The 20,373-nt window shown below is 42.4% G+C and overlaps 1 protein-coding gene across 32 annotated transcripts in view; it reads left to right on the top strand.

Moving 5' to 3' along the window:
- Positions 1-20,373, top strand: part of ANK3 (ankyrin 3) — a 1,924,186-nt gene that overhangs the window by 1,820,241 nt on the left and 83,572 nt on the right. For 31 of the 32 annotated variants that reach the window (XM_078642672.1, XM_078642674.1, XM_078642664.1 and 28 more), the window contains one exon: positions 16,986-17,060. In XM_078642672.1, coding sequence (XP_078498798.1) covers positions 16,986-17,060 — 75 coding nt within the window. Of the gene's footprint in view, positions 1-8,705; positions 16,386-16,985; positions 17,061-20,373 lie in introns of all 32 variants that reach the window. The other variant, XM_078642680.1, reaches the window with a different exon arrangement.

Genomic DNA, 20,373 nt, shown 5'->3' with positions numbered 1-20,373 from the left:
ATGTGCCTTAATTAGTAGGGACATGGGAGGGGTGCAGCCATGCAAGAGATGGAGTAGTCTTCCCCACGGTTACACCAATGGTCTGTTTGCAGATATATCTTGGGTTGAAGGTAGTCATTCCAGCCTTTTGTAGCCAATTAGCAGACGTCACTCAACTATGTTCTGGTGCTGTGTATGCACTGAATGTGTTTGAGTATGGGTCCGGCTGTGCAAAGGTGTCTGGGATGTTTCTGAAATCTGAGACAGCATTGAGGTATGCTGGACTAGTGCTGCATAAGGCTATGAATGTATGTTTCAGGAGTTTGAAAAGATCTTTGGATGGGGAGTCAGTGAAGCTGTTTGAGGTGCAGGGGGGTACTTGTTGGGATGTTGAGTTAGGAGGCTGCTGGGAGTGTTCTATATGGTTTGTAGTCATCTGCTTTATGGGGCGAGTGTGGTGCCAATGGGTTTGAATCCATAAGTGAAGATGAAGTGACAGCACGTGTTTCTGTACTACCTTTACTATACGATTCTACCTATGCAATATCCCTGTGAAAGCACAACTAGCCTAAGCTTTTCTTATCCGTTCATGTCTCTGTCCTTCTCAAAGGCCTGACTAATCCTGTATACGTGCTAAGTGAACCTATACTAATACCATCTGTCGCTAGCTACTTGAAGCTCAAGAAAACATGTCTTTCATGCGCCTTCAATGCATTCACTGTCCTAAATCCAACACCTTCCAGTTTGTGGAAGCAAGTTGGGGGTGTCTGAAAATGCCTCTGATGCCTACATTCCTCGACCCGAGTGAGCATATCTACCTTTGAAACTCAAACATGCTGGTGAATACTGCCTAAGTTCCCTAAAGTAATAAGCCAAATAAATGTCCTGTGGAAATCGTTCACCAACACATTTACTTTTGCTTTGAAAGTGTGAAAAGCTAATTAGTAACTTGTATCCTAATCAATGTTATTGGGAAAGGGTACAGGGTCACTGTATTGGCACAACGACTATCCCCTTCGCCCCGCCAACTTTCTTGGGAGGGCGGGCCTGAGGGCTCATAAAGCTGACCACTCCAATGTCGCAAGCCCCTGGTGTCCCTAGCCCATGTTCCTCTCCTTCCTGCTTGATGCTCACATGGAATCTTGCTCATGCCCCTACCCTTCATTACCTCTTATGTTTCACTTTCCCGATTACTCTGTTATTGGCTTCTCTTCTCCCCTTCCTTCTCAACCACATTCATTCTTACAGAGCACCTGGAATGCTTCAGTTTTCATCCTAAACTAATTGACACGCGTATGAATGTTATGGAACTCATAACTTGTCATACGATGTGGCACACCCTGCTGAACTTGCCGGTTGCCTATGTTTATTCATCTATACCTGCTCATCATATGTATGCAGCTACCCATTGGCTAATTTTCTCATTGTTGTGCATTGAGGGCTAACTATTTTTATTCTTGTATCACACAAGGCATGATGTAACCAGACCCTCACACAAAAGTCAAAAACATCAATAACAATTATTTTCAACTAGAAAATGTACAGTACATAATATTTTGTATGACAATGATTTTCACATTTTTAGGACCATACACATTTTGATATGTATCCAAATTAGTGCAGACGACACAGTGCTCTGACAGTGAACAAATATACATTGGATGGCTTTCAGATTCATTTTTCATTCTGCAGCACATTTTTTGATAGTATTGTGTCATTATTTTATGATTTGAAAACATGATAATACTGCCAAGGCAAAGACTACACCTCATTATCATCAGTATAGCAACCAAATACAGAAATAAGCAACTAAAAGATGACCAGTCACCCTTTGTACAGGGTCTTCCCCTGCATGCAAACACGTCGCCACATCTATAGTAACTTTTGGTACATTTGTGTCTATTTTTCTAATAAAATCTCCTACTTTTCTCTTCTTAATCAATTTTCGCATATGTACTGCATGATGTTTTTAATAAAATACGCGTGTTTTCCCCAGTGGGGGCGCGCATCCCACCAGGAGTAACATATATTTATTAGAAAAGTCAGCCCTAAAGGGTGTCTACATGTTATCAGAGCCGACCCACCTACATTTCTTTTATAATTTTGGGGGAAATGTGTGTTTTCCTTTGAGGGGCCTAAAAGGCACATTTCCCACAAAATATAAGTGGTCCTGCTATTAACAGGAGGCCCGACCCTCTGACAAGTTAACAAATAACCCTCAAAAGCAGGTTGGCCCATGAGCTCAGGGCCAACTCCTACCTACATTTCCTTTATATTGCTTGGTAAGGTGTGTCCTTCCCTGGGGGGGATGAAATGAGAAAATCTCCTCTTTCTAGTGAGGACTCCTTAAGACCTGGGGAGGCCTTTTTATGCCTTTTTGCCCAACAGGAATGGGAGAGAGCTATTACCTGCTACTTTCTCTGGGATGACGTAGAGTGGAGTAGTGTGGCTCACTGGTTAGAGGCGGCAGACCCGGGAGCAGAGGACGGCCCGGGACCAGGGTTCGATTCCCGACGCGGCAGGTTTCTGGACCAGGGTCAGCGGACTCGATAATTCTCTCGCCTCGGTGCCCACTCTGATCAGCGATCACACTCGGCAACTCTGGGCACTAGCTTGCCTCATCTTCACTAACGGCCCCACCAGACCGCCGGGGATGCCTGGTCTCACCCTGGAGATACCCATTAAGGGACCATCTCTCAGGGAAGCCAGGAAGGGTTTCGCAGCGGTCGAAGCGCGGAGGTACCCCTTCGGGAGTGATTCCAGCGCTATATAAGCACATAATTAATAATTAATAGTGAGCAGAAAAAATTATCGATTAAACCCAGATCTGTGACTGGGGATGAGTGGTTGTAAAGTTTCAGCACTCCCTCCATCATCTTGTTGTGTTTGCTATGTTCGCCCCAAGTTGCCAAGGGTATTCCCAGATGTGTGTCCCTTGCTTGCTGTGCCACTGGATTCAAGCTGGTCTTCCTGATGAGAGGTAATGCCCCGGAACTGGTCCCAGGATGCTTGTTTACGGTCAAGGGAGGACCTGGCCTGCCAGTTCGGGGTGGGCTGTTCCCATGATGAACAGGGTCAGACTAATTTGCATATGGCTGGGTCCAAACTGGGGTGGCATAGTGAGCAGAAGAACGATGGATTAAACCCAGATCGGTGACTGGGGTGAGTGGTTGAAAAGTTTCAGCTCTCCGTCCGTCATCTTTTTGCGTTTGTCAGTGCGTCTCATGGCATGCTGATATCACAGACCGGTGGGAGGAAGGGCAGGGAATTACGTGCAAGTGATTCTGCATTGCCTCAACCCTTTTTGAAGGAAAAAAAGGAATCCTCTGGTGGTCGCACCAGAGGATACTTTGTAACCCTACCCAGTGTCAGCCATTGACCAACAGATGCACTGGGGAGAGAGTGCGGTGTCGACCATTGGCTGACACCCTCACTAAAGGGGATTAGAAATATTCGGAACTTAAAATGGAATCTGCCCCCTGGTAAACTTTACAGGTGGCTAAGGAAATGTTGCATATATGTAAAAGCATGGTCAATTAAAAGTTGACAAGTTGATTATAAATCCACACATTCCTAATTCACACATTCAAGAAGTCAGTACTTTATATCCCCAAATTCTATTTTACTGTGGAACATTTTCTACTAAAATGGATTTTCTACATTCATAATTTCAGAGTGTAGACTTGAGGGAATGGGAGCTCCCAAGGCAGTTGCTGATGTGTGGTCACAGCTTTGCTCTGTTTGCAAAAATTCCCCATGGATTTGTTACACTCAAATTGCACATATTCATAAAGTCCCAAAAACATATGTACCTTTCAGTAAGAAAAACAGCTAAACATCCTTATATATTTGTGCGGGCTAAGGAAGTAGGCAAAATTATTTTAACAGATAGAATTATTTTTTCTATGTGGAGAAAAAAAGATAATCTGCTTACACTGATATGCACTGGAAGAGGGGATTTTGTGGACCCTATGAAAAGAGTAATTTTAGAAATAAAATAATGGGCGTATAGTTACTCTTTTATGTGAACATGCCCCAAATATCATAAATGAAGTGAACCAAATTAAATGAAGTAAAGTGAGGGTTCAGAACACTATAATATTACTGAGGAGCATATTGGAATGAGAGACAAATAATCTTTAACATGGGCTGATATATAGTTGTAGACAAAGAGAGACTGATATGTATTTAAAGAGCTATTTATTTAGTGAGAGGGTAGTGAGTGGTTGCAAATTAATACCAGCCTGAAAGGTCTTTTAGCAAGAACTTAGGGAGCAGCAGTTGCAAGAATGCAAGGTTGAAGACCAAGTAGGTTCTAGTTGCCATGTTTTTATTTCAATTTTCTGAGATGTTATAATGTGCATCCGCTAGTATATGAAATAAACAATGTTCATTGCAGTATAGAAATGTCACTTTTGCATTATTTTTTCATCTAGATGGAGGTTAGATTGAACATTTTCCATTGAGAAACAGTGACTTTTAGGGCCCAAGTGACGTGTAGAAGTTGTGTCCTCACTTAGTTCTTTTGCTCCATCCATCTGTTGGTGTGAAATCAGTACACAGTCTAGGTATTTGTGCTGGGTGCTGTGCTTGACCTAAGGTGAACATAGAATTGAACTATAGCAAAGGTTAAACATTCAAAGTAGAATATCACACAAAGGAATAATCACTGTGTGGACTGAAAAAAGATGTTTTGCCAATATTAAAATGTGGAGACAGCCATCCTATACAGTTCATGGAAGAAATCCACCTAGGAAGAAATCATAGTGTACTAGCACAAGATCGAACAGGAAGGATGATAGCATCTCCCAGAGCAGCCAAAACCTGGTCATTTGTTATTGTCAGGATCAACTATTCAAATGTTCTTCTGATCCTTTAATGCTTTGCCTATTCATACATTCAAGGACCGGCATCCTGCAATAAAAGGAACACACGGTCCTTTTTAAACATTTAAGCTTCTGGTCGTGAACTTGGTCGAAGTAAAATAAAGCAGCCTAACAAAATGAATGTATCCAACTGTGACACAACTGGTGCTCATGTGTCTGTGAGGAAAGTGTCTCAGAGAGAGAGCCTTCTGGGGATCTCCAACTTGCAAAAGTGTTGACACTGTGTTCCTCAAATTCTTGGCTGGCTTTCAGATTAGTTTGACATGGTCGTTGAAGGCCTAGGAGTCATGCACTGAACCCAAACACCAGAGGCCACCTCATGGGGATTCACCACAGACATTACCTGCATAAATTAAACCCTATGGTCCGAGATGCTGACATGTTCCCTTGCATGAAGAAAAAGAGCAGTGCTCCAGAGTCAGGTCTGAAGGTGCACAAAGAAAGAAACTATCATCAGGGCATGTGCGCCGCACTTTTATGCAGTTTCACTTTCATTTTCCGGAGCACCACTTACCAGCGCAGTAGCACTGTTTAGTGAGTTTCCTGGTCCTGGTGCCTGGAGATATTAACAACATGAGGAATCTGCGGTTAGAATTAATCATCACATGGTACTGCCTTCTAAGAAGGAAGAAATATGTATATCTTGCTAGTCTGTGAAGAGCCTGGTAACTCTAATGTTGTTTTTTAATGGAGCATTTTATGCTTGAAGATAAAATTTTGTTTTTATGCAACACCCAGATTTAGTTCAGTCACCATCTGTCTGAGCCTTGAATGAAGATGTTCTTTGACATTTTAGAGATTGGATGAATGGGTTATGTAGGGCCTTCATTCTCCATAATCTGAAAATGAAAGATAGCATGCCCAAGGGCTTCTTGCTGGTGATTGTTGGTGTGAGTTTGTCCAACATTTTCCACAAAAAAAGTCAAGTGGTCTAGCCAGGTGTACCAGAGGGTACCCCTTCCATGCCCTTCATTCCCCTTCTGTTGTCCTTGTTACCATGGCCTATGGGGTTAGGAAGGCGGTCTCAGAAACATAAACTAAACAGGGCCCAAAAAGACTAGTACTTTCCATTCTCTGCCTTTCCCTTTTTTTTAGGGTGTTTTATATAGCACAAAGTGATCCGAAGTATCAGAGCAATTTACATGAGCACCAGTTGCAATACAGACAGGCACATTTATTTTGTTAGGTAAAATCCATCAAACTTTGATACTTAAATATTTACCAAGGTTACTGGGATGGGCGGAGGAGTCTGGGCTTTTATGCTACAGTTGTCAGGGCTCAATCTTAATTATGGCATGTGCCTCACAAATGGCTACGCCTAAGAGCCATTGCAGGGTACAAGTTCAGGTAGTGGGTAGAGGGCTGTGCTTCTTAATTGGTGTTTTGTAGGAGGAATAATTTGCAAAGTTCATTGGTTGGTTTAAATCACAATGTGTTTATTCAAATTTTCATGCATAGAAAAATGAACAGCCGACACGTGTTTCGCCCGTTTGGCCCATTGGCAGAGGGCTTTTTCAAGGCTGATTAGGTACAGAGGTATCATAAGATCATAGGTTAAGAACAAAATCAGGTGAGGGGACAGTGAGAATGTGAAGGGACAATTGTCACATCATGTTTGAAACCAACCAATGAACTTTGAAAATTAGTCCTCCTACAAAACACCAATTAAGAAGGCACAGCCCACCGCCCACTACTTAAATATCTACCAAGATTATAAGCATTCTCATAAACAGGATACTAGAAACCAACCTCGCTTTGCATGACCTCTCTCACGGTGTTCAATTTTTTTTTAACTCTTCTGCCATGAAGCCTCCCCCAAAAATCTTCCACCTAGTCAAAGTCAAGGTTATTTTGGTCTCGCAGGGCTTAACAACTGTGTGGGCGCATGTCATAGGTTATGCATTGCTTCACTCTTTTATAGAAAATGCCGGTCGTTTCTCTCAACCGTGGGCAGCTTGTGTAGGCAAAGCAAAGTTTCAGCTTTCTGGGAGCAGATTTGCTAATTGATTACCACAAGGAAGAAGACCATGTAATATTTCTTGATATTTGGTATGTAGACTCCTAACTCCAAATATACCTGCAGAAGATGCCCTCTAGCCCCCAAATAGAGGATGTTCTGAAGGTTATATAGGAATGTTATTAGGGAAATCAGTTTTAACAATCCTGGTCTTCCTAGAAGTGAGAGTGGAAGGCTTCCCCAGTGTTGTGCATTGTATGGCAAATCAGACCTGTTTGTCAGAAATAAATAATTTCAACAATAAAGTAACGAAGAATGATTACCTTCGCAAATGGTGGGCTATACAAAATGTATACACTTGGAATTAAACATAAATTAAAGTGATGACATTTGATGACAAACAAAATCCGCTAGTCTTGTCTTTTTTGCCCTTCCCATCCACTCCCATGTGGTCTCCGGGTGCCAACACTCTTCTCCATTCTTATGTTCTTCCGTGCATGTTAAAGACATGCTTGCAAAGATAATATAACAATATTCTGTATGAACAGAGCTGCCAAAAGATCAGCTGGTTGCCTGGCCTATGTTCTTCTGGTTTTTTTTTTATACCAAATGCTGCCTATCTCCTAACAAGGAAACTGTCACAATTGTTGCTATCTTTGAGTATGACAAATATCCAGTCTGCCTGCTTCACCCCTACTTGACCATGTGTGCCTTGTCAGAATAGAAACCAACTTACATTAAAAAACTTATAATTATCTTATTCTTTAGCTCATACCTTGATAACGCCAAAGGTTTACAGGAGGGATGTCATTATACCGAATCATGTGAGGTGATGAATAAATTGAACACAGTACTGTTTAGCAATATTTTAAACCAAAATGGATCCATTAAAGAAACTCTTCTTTTAAAAATAACAGATAAATTCAATAATTGTTCAAAATATGTAATGAAACATTCAAACCATAGCTGCTCATTTGCTTGTCTCAACATGGCATTCCATGCATGAATACTCACATTTTAGTTGCTCTGCCTGCCCACATGTTTCATTAACCATGTAGTCCATTCTTCGTGCCCAAAAATGCTTTTTAATATCATTTCATGTAACCTTTTAATTTATTTTACCAATGCAAAGCAATATTGCATGAAAAATAAATATTGAAAGTCAAAGTACCAATTTAGACCAGTTCTTTCTCTTATTGGCTTTGTGATTGTGCAACATATATATGTATTTTGCATGGGAGACATACACTTGAATTTATTCTAGTTTCTCATAGTAAATGCCTGATTCCTAAACACATTTGGGTTCTGCATGAAATACTACTGAGTGGTTTCAAAGGAAATACGTTGCAGTGTATTAATTTTTTTAAATAAAGCCCATGTTCTTTGTATTTTGGATCCAAATCCGTATGATGTTTAAGAGGTTGACTAGAGTTTAAAGGACCACACAAAACATAGTAATTGTAAACACAGCATGAAGCAAACAGATATGTATATTAGATACTGAACACTTAGCCATACATTGAAATTAGCACATCAAAAAGTCAATAGGAAGCAAGAGGAGACAATTGAATCTGGCTGTTAAACAAGAAAAAAATTCTGTGTTTGCCGTATGTCTTTTCCCCTGTCTGTGTTTTAGTTGCTGTATGCTTGTTGTTTGTCATTTTTTGTTGCAGTTTTCTTTTTTGGGCTCATCCTTAATATGTGGACCATTTTTCTTTCATCATTCCCTTCATCAGCTCCATCCGAAACCATTTGAATCAAATGTACTTGCTTTTGTAATATTACAAAATTTTACTGACCAATTCTTTTTCTCTGGTCTCTTTGTTTTTCAAACATTTTTGTTCATTTTGCCTTTGATTTTAATTTTAACACTAAAGAACCAGTTGAACGGAACACAGGAGCAACACGATCCCTACCTGCTGCATATTCTTACAAGCCAGTCTTTTCAACACGGCCATATCAGTCATGGACAACTGCTCCCATCACAGTGCCAGGACAGACAAAATCAGGATTCACATCCCTATCAAGTTCTTCCTCCAATACTCCTTCAGCATCCCCATTGAAGTCCATATGGTCTGTTACTTCTGCTTCGCCTATCAAATCAACATTTGGAGCTTCTACTACATCTTCTGTTAAATCTGTTAGCGATGTAGCTTCTCCAATAAGATCCTTCCGGAGCATCTCTTCGCCAATAAAAACAGTTGTGTCGCAGCCTCCATATACTATCCAAGGTCCTTCTGGGTCACCAATTCGAGCTCCAGTAATTGTGGAAGCTACAAATTTGAAAGGGCTGGTGACCACTGCAACATTTCCATTGCGAACATCACCTGTAACTACTGCAGGAAATTCTCTGTTGGAAAGATCATCAATTGCCATGACACCTCCAGCATCTCCCAAATCTAATATTAACATGTATAATTCAACCTTGCCATTTAAATCCATAATCACTTCTGCTGGGCCACTTTCGTCTTCACCATTAAAGTGTGTTGTATCTTCTTCCAGATCTACAGTTGATGCTGTTTCATCGTCAAAAGTTATAATGCCATCTCTCTCTTCATCCGGGAAAACAGTGCCCGGATCTACAGAAGTAGTGGCAATGGTTAATGGGTCTGCCTCTCCTTTGAAATACCCATCTTCAAATTTCATTTCTGGATCTCCATCATCTTTACACGAAAAATACTCAGCTGTTTCAAACTCAGCAAGTTGTGCTGTTAACACAGCCACTGATGCAGTAGAACAAGTTTGTGCTTCCACCATCCCTACCACTTCACCATACTCATCACTGAGGACATTTGTGTCTTCGACCTCATCAGCTTTTCAGTCCATAAGAGCACCTACGGCAGGTACACTGTACACATCCCTTAGGTCATCAGAGTCGGCATCTACCTCTTCCGTAAACTCATCAACAATAACTGTACCAGTATACTCTGTAATCAATGTTTTATCAGATCCCACCTTGAAGAAACTCTCGGATTCTGTGGCACTTTCGAAATCAACAGCAGCATTATTGTCACCTATTAAAACATTGACTACAGAGACACGTACTCCATCCCCCTTTACCCGAATGTCTTCTCCAGTAAAATCTTCCTTGTTTCTTGCACCCTCTGCTCTCAAGCTTTCAACACCATCTTCTTTATCTTCCAGTCAGGAGATACTGAAAGATGTTGCTGACATGAAAGAAGACTTAATAAGGATGACAGCCATTTTACAGACAGACACAACAGAAGAAAAGCCTTTCCAACCCGAACTCGCAAAAGAAGTAAGGATAGATGATGAGGAGCCATTTAAAATTGTTGAGAAGGTGAAGGAGGACTTAGTGAAAGTTAGTGAGATATTGAAAAAAGATGTGTTTTTGGAAAATAAAAAGAGTGATGATGGGCAATCCCCCGAGAATGATTGGGAAGAATTCAGCACTGATGAAATTGCAGAAGCAAAACAATGTGCACCTCCATCTGTCCCCGAAAAGGTTCAAATCAAAGCCAGAACAGTGTCGGAAAGGGATTACAACTTGACAAAAGTGATTGATTATTTAACAAACGACATTGGGGGTAATACGTTTTCAAATATGAAGTATAAATATGAGGATGGAAAAAAAGAGGCTGAAGAGAGACAAAAACGAGTTTTAAAGCCAGCGATGGCATTACAGGAGAATAAACTTAAAATGCCCCCAGCATGCATGCGGTCATCTGCTTCTGAAAAGGAACTATGCAAATTTGCAGATTCTATCTTGGGAACAGACATGATTCTAGAGTCTCCCGATGATTTTTCTCAACATGACCAAGATAAGAGTCCTTTGTCTGACAGTGGTTTTGAAACACGAAGTGAAAAAACCCCGTCAGCTCCACAAAGCGCAGAAAGCACAGGCCCCAAACCACTGTTTCATGATGTGCCAATTCCACCTGTCATCACAGAAACACGAACTGAGGTAGTTCATGTCATCCGTAGCTATGAGCCTTCTGCAGAGAGCATTGCAGAATCACAGTTTGACGACTCCCATTCCACAAGACCTGCAACTACATTCCCTGAGCTCGAGCATAACTCTCCTGGCTCCATTAAAGAAAAGGTTAAAGCATTCCAAATGAAAGCCAGCTCTGAAGAGGATGACCACCCATGTGCCCTGAGCAAAGGTGTGCGCGTCAAAGAAGAGACTCATATTACTACTACCACTAGAATGGTGTATCACAAACCTCCGTGTGGTGAAAACAGTTCTGAAAGAATAGAGGAAACAATGTCTGTTCATGACATAATGAAAGCTTTTCAGTCAGGGCGGGATCCTTCAAAAGAACTAGCTGGCTTATTTGAGCATAAATCCACAGTAGCTTCGGATAGTCTCAAGAGTGCTGAAGCTTCATCACACCACACAGAAAGAGACTTTAAAATGAAACCCAAACTGGAGCGTATATTAGAGGTCCATATTGAAAAAGGTAACCAAGCAGAACCCACTGAAGTTATCATTAGGGAAACCAAAAAACATCCAGAAAAAGAAATGTATATGTATCAGAGAGACTTCACTCAGGGGGATATCAGTATCAAAGATATTCTTCCAGACAGACCTGGGCAATGTGCTTGTTCCGATGAACTAGTTCAGCCAGAAGAAGAGGAGCTCACAGTGGAAGAGTCCCTTCCTTCTTACTTAGAGTCTTCAAGAGTAAACACTCCTATATCTCAAGAAGAGGATAGTCGCCCTAGTTCAGCTCAGCTCATGTCAGACGATTCTTACAAAACACTGAAGCTACTAAGTCAGCACTCAATAGAATACCACGATGATGAACTGTCAGAGCTAAGAGGAGAATCTTACAGGTTTGCCGAAAAAATGCTTCTATCCGAAAAGTTAGATATCTCTCACTCTGACACAGAGGAGTCTTCCACTGACAATGTTTTACCCCTTAGCTCAGAGTTACCTCGACCGTATAAGCAAAGTAGGGAAAAAGTAGCAGCTGCTGCTAAAAAAGATATTTTTTCTAAAATCTGTAAAGATGTTTCTGAAAACGGCATTGGTAAACTATCAAAAGATGATAATTATGATAATGTAACTGTATTACATTACACTGGTGATGGTGGTAGCCCAAAGCATGCCATGTGGATGCGCTTTACAGAGGATCGATTAGATCGTGGTAGAGAAAAATTGCTATATGAAGATAGGGTGGACAGGACAGTGAAGGAAGCCGAAGAAAAATTGACTGAAGTGTCACAGTTTTTTCGTGACAAAACAGAAAAGCTGAATGATGAACTGCAGTCTCCTGAGAAAAAGCCACGTAAACAAAATGGTAGAGACACTCATTCAAATCACAGCTCAGCTAGCAGTAGCCCAGAAAAGGTGTCTCTCGCAAATAAGCGAACATCAAGTGATGACTGGAGTAGAGCACGGCAATATGAAAGTGATGGAAAGTGCTTTTCCCTTACTGATGAACGAAAATCAGCCAGTTTGCCAAGTAGTCCAGAAAGAAGAATACTTGTCCAACAGGCAGATGATAATAAAAGTGTAACACAAAACAAAAAGTGTACACAACAAAGCCCTGAACACTCACAAGCTGGATTCCAACTAAAACAGTCGAAACTTAATTCCATAAGATTAAAATTTGAACAAAGTATAGGTCAAAGGTCTGCACAAGAAGAAAAGAAACCGGATGCACCATCTAAGATCCCAATTAAGAAGTTACACGAAAGCAGACTGCCTGTATTGCAGCTTTATACACGGGAAAAGCAGCACAAGCCACCTGATCCCATTAATGGCAACTTACAATTGCAAAAAGAGGCGGCTGCCATAAAAATTAGATCTGATAATTCCCAGGTTAATCAAAACATAGCTGACAATCATTCTTCTTCCACTGCCCAAAACCAGAGAAATGAAGCATCAAGTAAAGTAGCACAATCGCATTTTTCTACACATCATGATAATAATTTGTCCAACAGGGCAGACACAGACTCAGAAGCCCATGCATGGGACAAAAAGATCTACAGGACATGGGAGTGTCCAGGAGCCACAAATCATAAGGCACAAAAAGAGAAACTGAGTCATGTTCTTGTGCAGGATGCTGCAGAGAAAACAAAGAAATTGGAAGAAATTGGAAAAAAAGAAGATTTTATCTCTCTGTCAGAGAAGCAACAATTGCCCAAAAATAATTCTAAGGAAATTAGAGAAGGGCATGTAAAATCCCCATCAAAAAAAGTTTTGTACACAGAGCACACTTTTAAAGAAGGAGAAAATAAATGTGAAGTCATGGATCAGATGTCCAAGAAAAAAGAGAATATAAATATGTCCCATATCCCAGTCAGAATTACAGAAGAACGTAGGACCATGCAAGTTTTTGATGGTTCTTATGATTTGACCAAAAAATCTAAACTTGAACTATCCTCCCCGAAATCCTCTACATTAAATTTGACAAAACATGAAGTTGATACATCACACTCTGCATTTAGGGAAGATGAAAAAAACAAGCTGTACAAAAATACTAAAACTGCAAGACCCCAAAGTCATATGGGATTAAGTCCTTCTTATGAGGACACTGAAACATCTCCTACTAAGTCACCAGACTCACTAGAGTATAGTCCAGTGAAGGAGTCTCCATCAGGTGATCTGTGCGGTCCAAACTGGCCTGATAAGTTAAAAAAGATCACAGCATTGGGTAACCCAGAGGGGATTAAGGAGATCACTACTTTACCAATTTATGTGAGCATTGTTCAAGTAGGAAAGCAATATGATAAAGAAGTACAACAAGGACATATCAGTAAAAAAATAGTAAGCCAAGAGAGTAGGACAGTGCAAGAAACAAGAGGGGCATTTTATACTGTTAAACCACAAAAGCAACTTCCCTCTCCCCAAGCTAGTCCAGAGGATGACACATTGGAACAGGTTTCTTTTATTGATAGTTCTGGGAAAAGCCCTTTGACACCTGAAACACCAAGCTCAGAGGAAGTGAGCTACGAGTTTACATCAAAAACACCTGACTCCCTTATAGCATACACACCAGGTAAACCTAGTCCCATACCAGAGGTTTCAGAGGAGTCCGACGAGGATGAGCAGGCTAAGTCCCCCTCTTTAAAACATATAGCCGACAAAATTTCTCCTACTGATAAAACACAACATTCTAACACCAACACTGTTAAAAGAACTAAGGACAAAAGGGTTGCTTACATAGAATTCCCACCTCCACCACCACTTGATAATGAACAGTCCACAACTGTTAAGAAACAACCCCAGTCCACAAAGCATGAAATGGAAATGACTGAAGTTAATCTTCAGGATGAAATGGAAAAAAATGTTTCACCTGATCCTGTTATAAGAGTACAGCCGCCTTCTCCAGGAGCTGACGCCAGTGATTCCAGTGAGGATGAGTCAATATTTCAACCAATTCCTTTAAAGAAGTATATGTTTAAACTAAAAGAAGATGAAGACAATAGGAGGGAAGGTTCTCAGCATAATAATTCAGGAAAAAGCTATACCCCAAAAGAGATGGGAACTTCAGGTTCTGGAAAAAACAATGAAATAGACACTGTATTTGACTCCCACCAGCATGATGGGCAAAATGGAAACAATGACCAGTCAGTCACCGAATGTTCCATTGCAACAACTGCTGAGTTCTCGCATGACACAGATGCGACTGAAATTGACTCACTTGATGGCTATGATTTGCAAGATGAAGATGACGGACTAACAGAGAGCGATGCAAAATTACAAAACCAAACAATAGACTCTAAAAAGGATGTGTGGTCGCAAGAAGGTGTCCTTAAACCCACTGACCGTAGCTTTAGCCAAAGTAAACTTGAAGTAATAGAAGAGGAGGGAAAAGTAGGAACTGAAGAAGACAAGACATGTTTGAAAGGGTCATCACCCGAAAACAAAGGGGATGTAACTGATCAGAAGTCAGGGGCACAGTTTTTTACTTTGGAAGGCAGACACCCCGACAGAACTGTGTTTCCAGATTCATATTTCAGTTACAAAGTAGATGAAGAATTTGCAACCCCATTTAAAACGGTAGCTACCAAAAGTCTAGATTTCGATCCATGGTCCAGTAAGCCAGGCGATGATGAAGTGTTTGAGACAAAATCAAAGGATGACGAACCCAAGCCTTTTGGCTTAGCTGTAGAAGACAGATCTCAAGCAACCACTCCAGATACAACTCCAGCCAGAACCCCAACTGATGAAAGCACTCCAACTAGTGAGCCCAATCCCTTCCCATTTCATGAAGGGAAGATGTTTGAAATGACTCGTAGTGGTGCAATTGACATGAGCAAGAGGGATTTTGTTGAAGAAAGACTCCAATTTTTCCAAATTGGTGAGCATACCTCTGAAGGGAAGGCAGGGGACAAAGGGGAAGGGGATAAAACTACAGTTTCTGCTATTACACAGCCACAACCAGTGGATATAGTTCATGAAAATAAAGTAGAGGGTCCATTAGAAGCGATAACCGTTGACAATACACCCCTTATCCAGATCAGTGGAACTTGTGTAGAAACTTGTGGTAGTAACTTACTAGAAAGGTCATCACCAGCTGTAAACAATTCTAAAGTGGACTCCAAACTGCGCACACCAATAAAAATGGGCATTTCTGCTTCCACTATGACTTTAAAAAAGGAGTGCCCTGGTGAAGTAACAGATAAGGCAGAGGAAGTGTTTTCAAATGGACAGATATTAGACAATGAATGCAAAGCAAGCCTTGTACATACTGTTAGTAATGATAATGTTACTAGACAGTCAGATCAGCGTGGCTTCCAATCTGATAATTTTAATAACAATAATAACCTGGATTCAGCAGCTGTTCTTGCAAATAAAAGTAAAATTGCAGAGCCTTTAGTACATTCAGAAAGTAAGGGAAAAACAAATGAAGTGAAAAACAGTTCAGTAAAAGGTTCGGGGATGCCACATAACCATTCCATAAGAGATAGTAGGGTCATGCAAGGAGACCAAAAAACACCTACAAGTTCAGCAGGGAGCAGGCCACGATCAAAACTTCCAGTAAAGGCCCCCTCAACTAAAATTGCCCTTCCTCTGAATAATCATTCAAACAGTTCTAGGAGTAAAACAAGAGAATCTAGTGAAAATGGTAGACCCAAAAAGGTTATCGCAAGCTCATGTCTAGAAGCAAAGTCTAAAATTCCAGTGAAAAATGCAAGCAGGGTTAATGTGGAGATACCTAGACAAACAATTGCAACACCAAAGCAAAGTCAGTTAGAGAAGAGACAGTCAGAAAAGGTGAAACCCAAGCAGGTTCCTTCTAAATTGCCAGTAAAAGCGAGATCCACTCCCATTGGTGCTCCAAACCTGAAAGGAAAGCAACAACAGTTTAGCGAAGTGTGTAAACATTCTATTGAATATTTTAAGGGAATTAGTGGTCAGACATTAAAGCTTGTGGATCGTCTGTCTGATGAAGAGAAAAAGATGCAGTCAGAGATGTCTGATGATGAAGACAGTACATCAAGAAACACATCATTATCTGAAGCCACTCAAGTTTACCAGCCTTCCGTTACATCGAGGTCTGCTAGAGACATGAGAACAGAGGCAGCGTCATTAAAATCAAAGATTGAAAAAGCCGACAGTGAGAGAAGGAGCAGTAGAAGGACTGGTGAGGATGAAGGCAGTCAGGTTTCTGGAGCTGGCATGGCTCACACCGTGGAGTTCCAGTCTAGTCTGTAAAACTTTCCACTTGTTGACCCTAGTGCATGACCTGTTGTGGTTGCCCGTGAAGTGACTTACTGTAGTTTTCATTCTGTCATTGTCATCTGTTTGTGCTGCCCTATGCTCTCTGTTCTTCCCACTAAATTCCAGCACTGTAGACAGCTAGTGAAGCATGCTGAAGAGATTGATGCATAAAGATCTAATATATGTTTTTTTTCGAATGACAAGACAATATTTTTGATTGTCAATCTTTCTACCACATAAATTAAATGAATCTCTTCATGGTGATTCCACCACTATTTGCACATATTGTGTGACATAGAGAGGCTATCCGCATGATTATTCCATTACACGGACATTCTGTAGTTTTGAACGTACACAGATGGAAACACAAGCTGAGCTACAGATGGGCTTCTTTGTGTAGGTCATTAGGACACACTTTGGTGTTCAAATGAGCGTTAGAAACGTCTTGTGTCACTATTGTTTATAAATATTTTCCTGGTTATGCCCAGAGGAACCTTTTTAATCAATTGATTGTAAATCACAGGTCCACAAAGTCCCTGCGAACGGACAGATATAAGGATGGCTATAGTAGCAGATCACCTGGGGCTCAGCTGGACAGGTAAATATTGAGTTTAACATTTTTTTATGGAACAAGATTTGCAGTGAACTGAAAATAATTAACAAAAGTTTCTCTGACCTGAATATTGAAGTGTGAATCCCTGGATAAAAAGGTACAAGTTTGGGTTTGGTTGGCAATGCATATTGCACGTTTAGTTTGTGTCTTGTAATATCAGCATATTAAGCCTCATGCTGCATAGAGTGAAATTAGGGCGCCCTAGTTAGAGTTTGACTGCTAGGTACTCCATCATAAATGCACCGGAGTACCCTTCCTGCCAAATGGTTGGTCCGTCCACCTCATGTAGAGATAGGCAGATCTTAAGTGTTCCGATGCTGTAGCCCTATTGGTGCCTTCTATGTCATATATCCTCTGATGGCCTGATGGATTAAATGACAGAGGAAGGACATTGCAGTCTGTCTGTCACCACTAGGAAAAACCTGTCGGTAAATGGCAGGAAAATAAATAATGCCCACCAACACCTTGGGCCGAAGCGCTCAGAGTTTTGTGGGTAATTAGTTGTTTTGTTTTTCATAAACAGATTCCTGCTTCAGGACCTTTTTCTAGAAAACAAAAAAATAGAAAAATTGAGGTGGACAGCCATTGCAAACGCCGGCAGCCAACCACAAAACTTGTTGAACATTGAAAGGAATCACCAAGATAGTGGTTCCTTTTAATATACAGGGATGACTACTGCACTGGAAATCATCTCTAAATTTTGCGGGCAGTATTTCATCAGGGTGCCGTAGATAATGTCATTAAATGTACCTTAAACTGGGCCCTTAGTCGACTGAAGTGCTTGGACATCAGTGTCATTAGTTGTATATTTGCTTTTCATTGATACAATTTCCTCAGGAATTCACTCAGTCTTTAGTGCCCCAAAGAATCATAATCTGCTCTCTGATTAACCTAATTTCAAAATGTACAGATGGGGCATCAGTTTAACCATAACTAGTTCTGAGTATTGTGATCTGAATGTCTAAGCTAAGTTAGTTTCTCTTGTACATTTCCTGCAGAACTTCTGAGACGAATCATCAGCACTTCTGATGATTTTATGACTATCGTAATTTGAAAGCTAATTTCTCTTCCTCAAACCCAAATGCAGCCTCTACCCGGCAGTCTACCCTTGACTTTTCCCCAAGATTGCAACTTCCTGTGAGCCATGAATCCTGTTTAGCACTCTCATAGCGCAAGCTACATATCTACATGCAAGATACAATGCACAGCATGTTATAATCACAATACTATGGTGTACGCTCCGATACATAGCTAGAATCCAATTTTAAATGGTGACTGTGGGAAAATAAATTCTGAGTATAGTGTTAGTCGAGGTAACCCAACTAGCAGACTAAGAGTCAGATGGCACAGACTTGAGGAGTCCTGTGACTCAATCAATTAGCTTTTAGTCATTGGAGAAGGTGAAAAATTCAGAAAATTTAAGTTCTGCTGTGGGACTTCACCCGAACCTTGAAAACAAGTGAGGGCAGCCCGCAGGTGCAAGTAAACAAGGAGACATGTTAGTGATATATTCCTTACCTTAGAATTACCACCAGGCGTCAGACTGGATCCGGAAAGTTTTTGGCAGCAGTACCCCTGTGCGTCAGAAGATGGCGTTGCACGGCTCCGCGTCCGTCGTAGGCGTTGTGATCGCCAGGATGACGTTGCAGCAGCTACTTAGATACCACCGTCTCACACCTTCAGTTCTTTCTTTTTCCGCGCCAGCAAGCGCAGATCCGGAGAGAGCGGTACCTCCAGTCAATTTTTGACTGAGTTTTTTGGGACTATTGTCCCTGTCTTTTTGAGTCTTTGACTCCTGGTGCGTAGGGTTTCCCCGGTTTCAAGTATTGCAAGGTTTGTCCCCGCATGATGTCAGTGACGGATCCGCACACGAGTGTCTCTACTGCCTGGGGCGCGACAACGACCCATGCTGTGCGTCCACGACCCCACATCGTGCCCTGACTGCCAGGCCCTGGCCCCGAAAACTTTGTAGAAGCCGTCCCGAAAGTTGCTTAAGGACCGGGAGTCGCCTCCGAGCCGTTCAACGTCCCGTTGGAGGTCGAGGGACCGGTCGCGGAGCCGCCACCATTGTTCGACAAAGTCTTCGCACTCGGGGTCAGGTAGGACAAAGCATAAGAAGTCGAAGAAGCAACGTCGCTCTTCGCCTTACCCTAGCCTGTCGCACGACACGGCTCAGGGTGCGGGTGGTGCCTCCCCCGCGGCTCCGGCAGAGCCCACGCAGTCGCCGTTGGCCTACCTACCCACCCTTCCCGGGTCCGTCGGCGACTGTGGCCCAGCTGCAGGAATTTCAGTCAGCCATGGCCCGCCTCTTTGGCCTGTCGGGCCCCACGGGTCCGACTGGGGATTCTCGCCCTTTTTCATTAGCGACTCCGGCCCGACGGCACGAGACCCCCATGGATCCATGCAGGGATCCCAGCCGATATTGGTTGACCTCGAACGACCTCCACCGTCATCCACGTCTATGGCACCGCCACCGGCGTCGGCCGCCTCCCCCCCCCCCCCCCCCCCCCCCCCCCAGGCCGATGTCATCCCCGGCTTCCACCCCAACATGGAGACGGTGCTGAACCGGTGTCGATCAACGCCGATTCTGACACTGATGGGGAATTTTTATCCCTATCTCCATCCTCCTCCATCTTTCCCACCTGCGCAGCAGGTTATGTAGGATGGGGAGGACTAAGAGGGGTCTGAAGACCCTCTCGCAGATCAGTGCAAGTTAGACCTTTACTGGGCAGAGGATTTTGGGGGCGTCGTTGTTCTGGATTTCTCACCAGAACCTGGTGCACTGTCTCCTGCTACTGAGGCTATGAGGAGGGTGGTACTTATTCAGTGGTGTTGCGTACGGCAGCAAAGGCTCTCCACCTCGAGCTCCCTACAGTGGCCGTCAGGACTAACCTGACAGAAGTGCTTCGGCAAGCGGCTTCCTCTACGCCGCTGCTACCCTTTAATGATGCACTTTTAAACATCCTTTTGGGCACCTGGTCCAGGCCTAACACAGGGTCTCCTGTGGATAGGAACGTGGCCCGACGCATCGCTCGGCCCTGGGGGACCCAATTTTCCTCTCCCAATACCCTACCCCTGAGAGCTTGGTTGTCCAAGCCCCTGCGTCCCCAAACGCATTCCCTTCTGCACCTCTGGACAGGGAATCCAAGAAACTGGAGCAGTTTGGGAAGAAGATTTTCTCTTCTGCCAGTTCAGGGCTGCGGTCTGTGAACACCGCTTGTCTCTTGGGACGTTATTCCCACTCTGTGTGAGATACGGTGGCACAGGTGCTGCCTCAGTGTCAGGAGGAGGCCCGGAC

Source organism: Lissotriton helveticus, chromosome 5_1, assembly GCF_964261635.1.
Source record: "Lissotriton helveticus chromosome 5_1, aLisHel1.1, whole genome shotgun sequence".
Lineage (NCBI taxonomy): Eukaryota > Metazoa > Chordata > Amphibia > Caudata > Salamandridae > Lissotriton > Lissotriton helveticus.
Note: the sequence above shows the minus strand (reverse complement) of the source record. Positions and strands in the feature narration are given on the sequence as shown.